The sequence below is a fragment of the Sinocyclocheilus grahami genome, unplaced genomic scaffold, assembly GCF_001515645.1.
Source record: "Sinocyclocheilus grahami isolate Dianchi unplaced genomic scaffold, SAMN03320097.WGS_v1.1 scaffold3692.1, whole genome shotgun sequence".
NCBI classification, from domain to species: Eukaryota; Metazoa; Chordata; class Actinopteri; order Cypriniformes; family Cyprinidae; genus Sinocyclocheilus; species Sinocyclocheilus grahami.
Window position 1 is genome coordinate 5,476 of NW_015508775.1, and position 1,895 is coordinate 7,370.

The 1,895-nt window shown below is 42.6% G+C and overlaps 1 protein-coding gene across 1 annotated transcript in view; it reads left to right on the forward strand.

Moving 5' to 3' along the window:
- Window positions 1–31: 31 nt before the first annotated feature.
- LOC107576444 (bromodomain testis-specific protein-like) overlaps window positions 32–1,895 on the forward strand; it is a 7,615-nt gene continuing 5,751 nt past the window's right edge. Inside the window, exons 1-5 of the mRNA XM_016262619.1 lie at window positions 32–116; window positions 266–428; window positions 647–772; window positions 875–979; window positions 1,228–1,316. Coding sequence (XP_016118105.1) covers window positions 317–428; window positions 647–772; window positions 875–979; window positions 1,228–1,316 — 432 coding nt within the window. The 5' untranslated portion in view covers window positions 32–116; window positions 266–316. The remainder of the gene's footprint in view (window positions 117–265; window positions 429–646; window positions 773–874; window positions 980–1,227; window positions 1,317–1,895) is intronic.

A 1,895-nucleotide genomic window follows, 5' to 3' on the forward strand; every position in this document is an offset into this window, starting at 1 on the left:
CGCAGTCATGACTGAAGTGAAATGACCTCAGTGTGCATTGTGCGTGTCTTACAGACCAGAAAGCTAAGAGGAAGCAAAGCAAAGCCCATGGCCATGCCCACAAAATTAAAAACAAGGTAAAAAGCACACAAGCCAATAAGAGACAACCAGTATTAACTGGCCTACTCCCACTCCTTTAATATTTGGCACATGGAGCATTTCACTTCATGTAGTGCCAGATTTTTCCTAAGTGAAATATTGCCCCCATGTCCCCCTCCCCAAACAGGCATCGCGGCAGGCCGTTGCTGAGGTAAAGGACTCTTCTTCTGCCTCAGTCATGACGTGCCAGTCTCGTCCAGCATCACTAGTCTCAGAGGCAGACTCCAAAGACCTGTTTGCGTCACAACAAGCAAAGCATCCTGCCGAGGACATCATCATGGCAATCCCAGGTTAGGCTCGGTGCCATTGTTCATACTTCTGTTCACGTTGATGTGTTTTCTGTGGCCACATCATGATGTACAAAACAAATGAAATGACCTCCAAAAATGAAAGTGATTTCTTTATTACTCGTAAAAAATCTGCATTTGGAGAACAGATAGTTGTTGGCAGCTTTGATTTATCACCTGAACACTCTTCTTTCCATCCCTCTACCCTCCTCCTGCAACAGCATTACACAGCCGGCTGCCTCCTCAGCCGTCCAGACCTAGTGGCAAAGCTGCCCCACTCCCTCATAAATCCTGGACTGCCCCTTTACCGCTCAGCCTACCTCCAGACCAGGCCATCAACCCTTTATGTAATACTTCTGCCACCTCCCCCTATAAAGACAACACAACCACCCCACTCAAATCTTCCCACTGGTCGAATTCCCCACACACACCAACCTCACTCCTTTCAGACTCGTCGTTCTCCCGTAGTCCTTCACTCGACCCGCAGGTCTCTCAGGTTGGCCCCCCATCACCTGCTGCTGCAGAGAAGCCTCCACTTAAATCTGAGCAGGAAGGTAAGAGGGCGCTTGATGTGTCACCACCGCTGGCCGCAGATCTCCGTTCCTTGCTCTGTTAACATTGTGCATCTGCGACTTTTTCCCTTCCATTGTTGGTTGACATTGTATGTTCATCATAACTGGTGGTTTGTTTTGAGTTAGTTGCGTGTCATTGCTGTCTCTCACTTATAGTGCTGCTTTAACGCATGTGTAAAACAGGATACCAATTCAAAGTAAACTCTCTCTTCGTCCCCTCAATCTTGCAGGTGTTCCTCCTCTTCTGTCACCACTGGCCTCACCTCCTGCAGCCATGCCTGTCACAGGATGCCAGCCTACCTCCAGCTCTCAGTTTGAGGTAATTTTATATTTCTGCTAAACTTGTCTTTGTATGGAGAAAAACTATACAAAAAGACTTTAACTTGTTCAGTTTTTTCCATTAAGTTGTCAGTTAAAATAGATTGTTAGAATAGTTTGTTGCAAACACTTTCTTAAAAGGACACTACACAATTTAAGGCTAGAGTATTGTAGCGAATCAGCTCATAGGGAAATATGAATAATTAATCATAACCAGTTATAATTAATTATAAATATTTAGATCCGCTGTAGATATTTACTTGACCTCTCAGGGTCAACTGTCTCAATTCTAAGAACGTTAATTTCCTGGTTAAAGGAAATAACTTTCTTACTGTACAATTCTACACAGAGCTTGTAGCATAAATCTGCATGATTAAGTGACTCCAGTTATGAGCAAACAATGAACAACGTCAAGTGTGATACAAGTAAGACTTTATTAACCACATAAACTCTTAAACTAGTCTAACATACTACATAAACACTTAAACTGGTCTAACTTACACATATATATATATATATATATATATATATATATACACACGCGCATACATATATTTGGTCTAATCATAGTTTATTAATT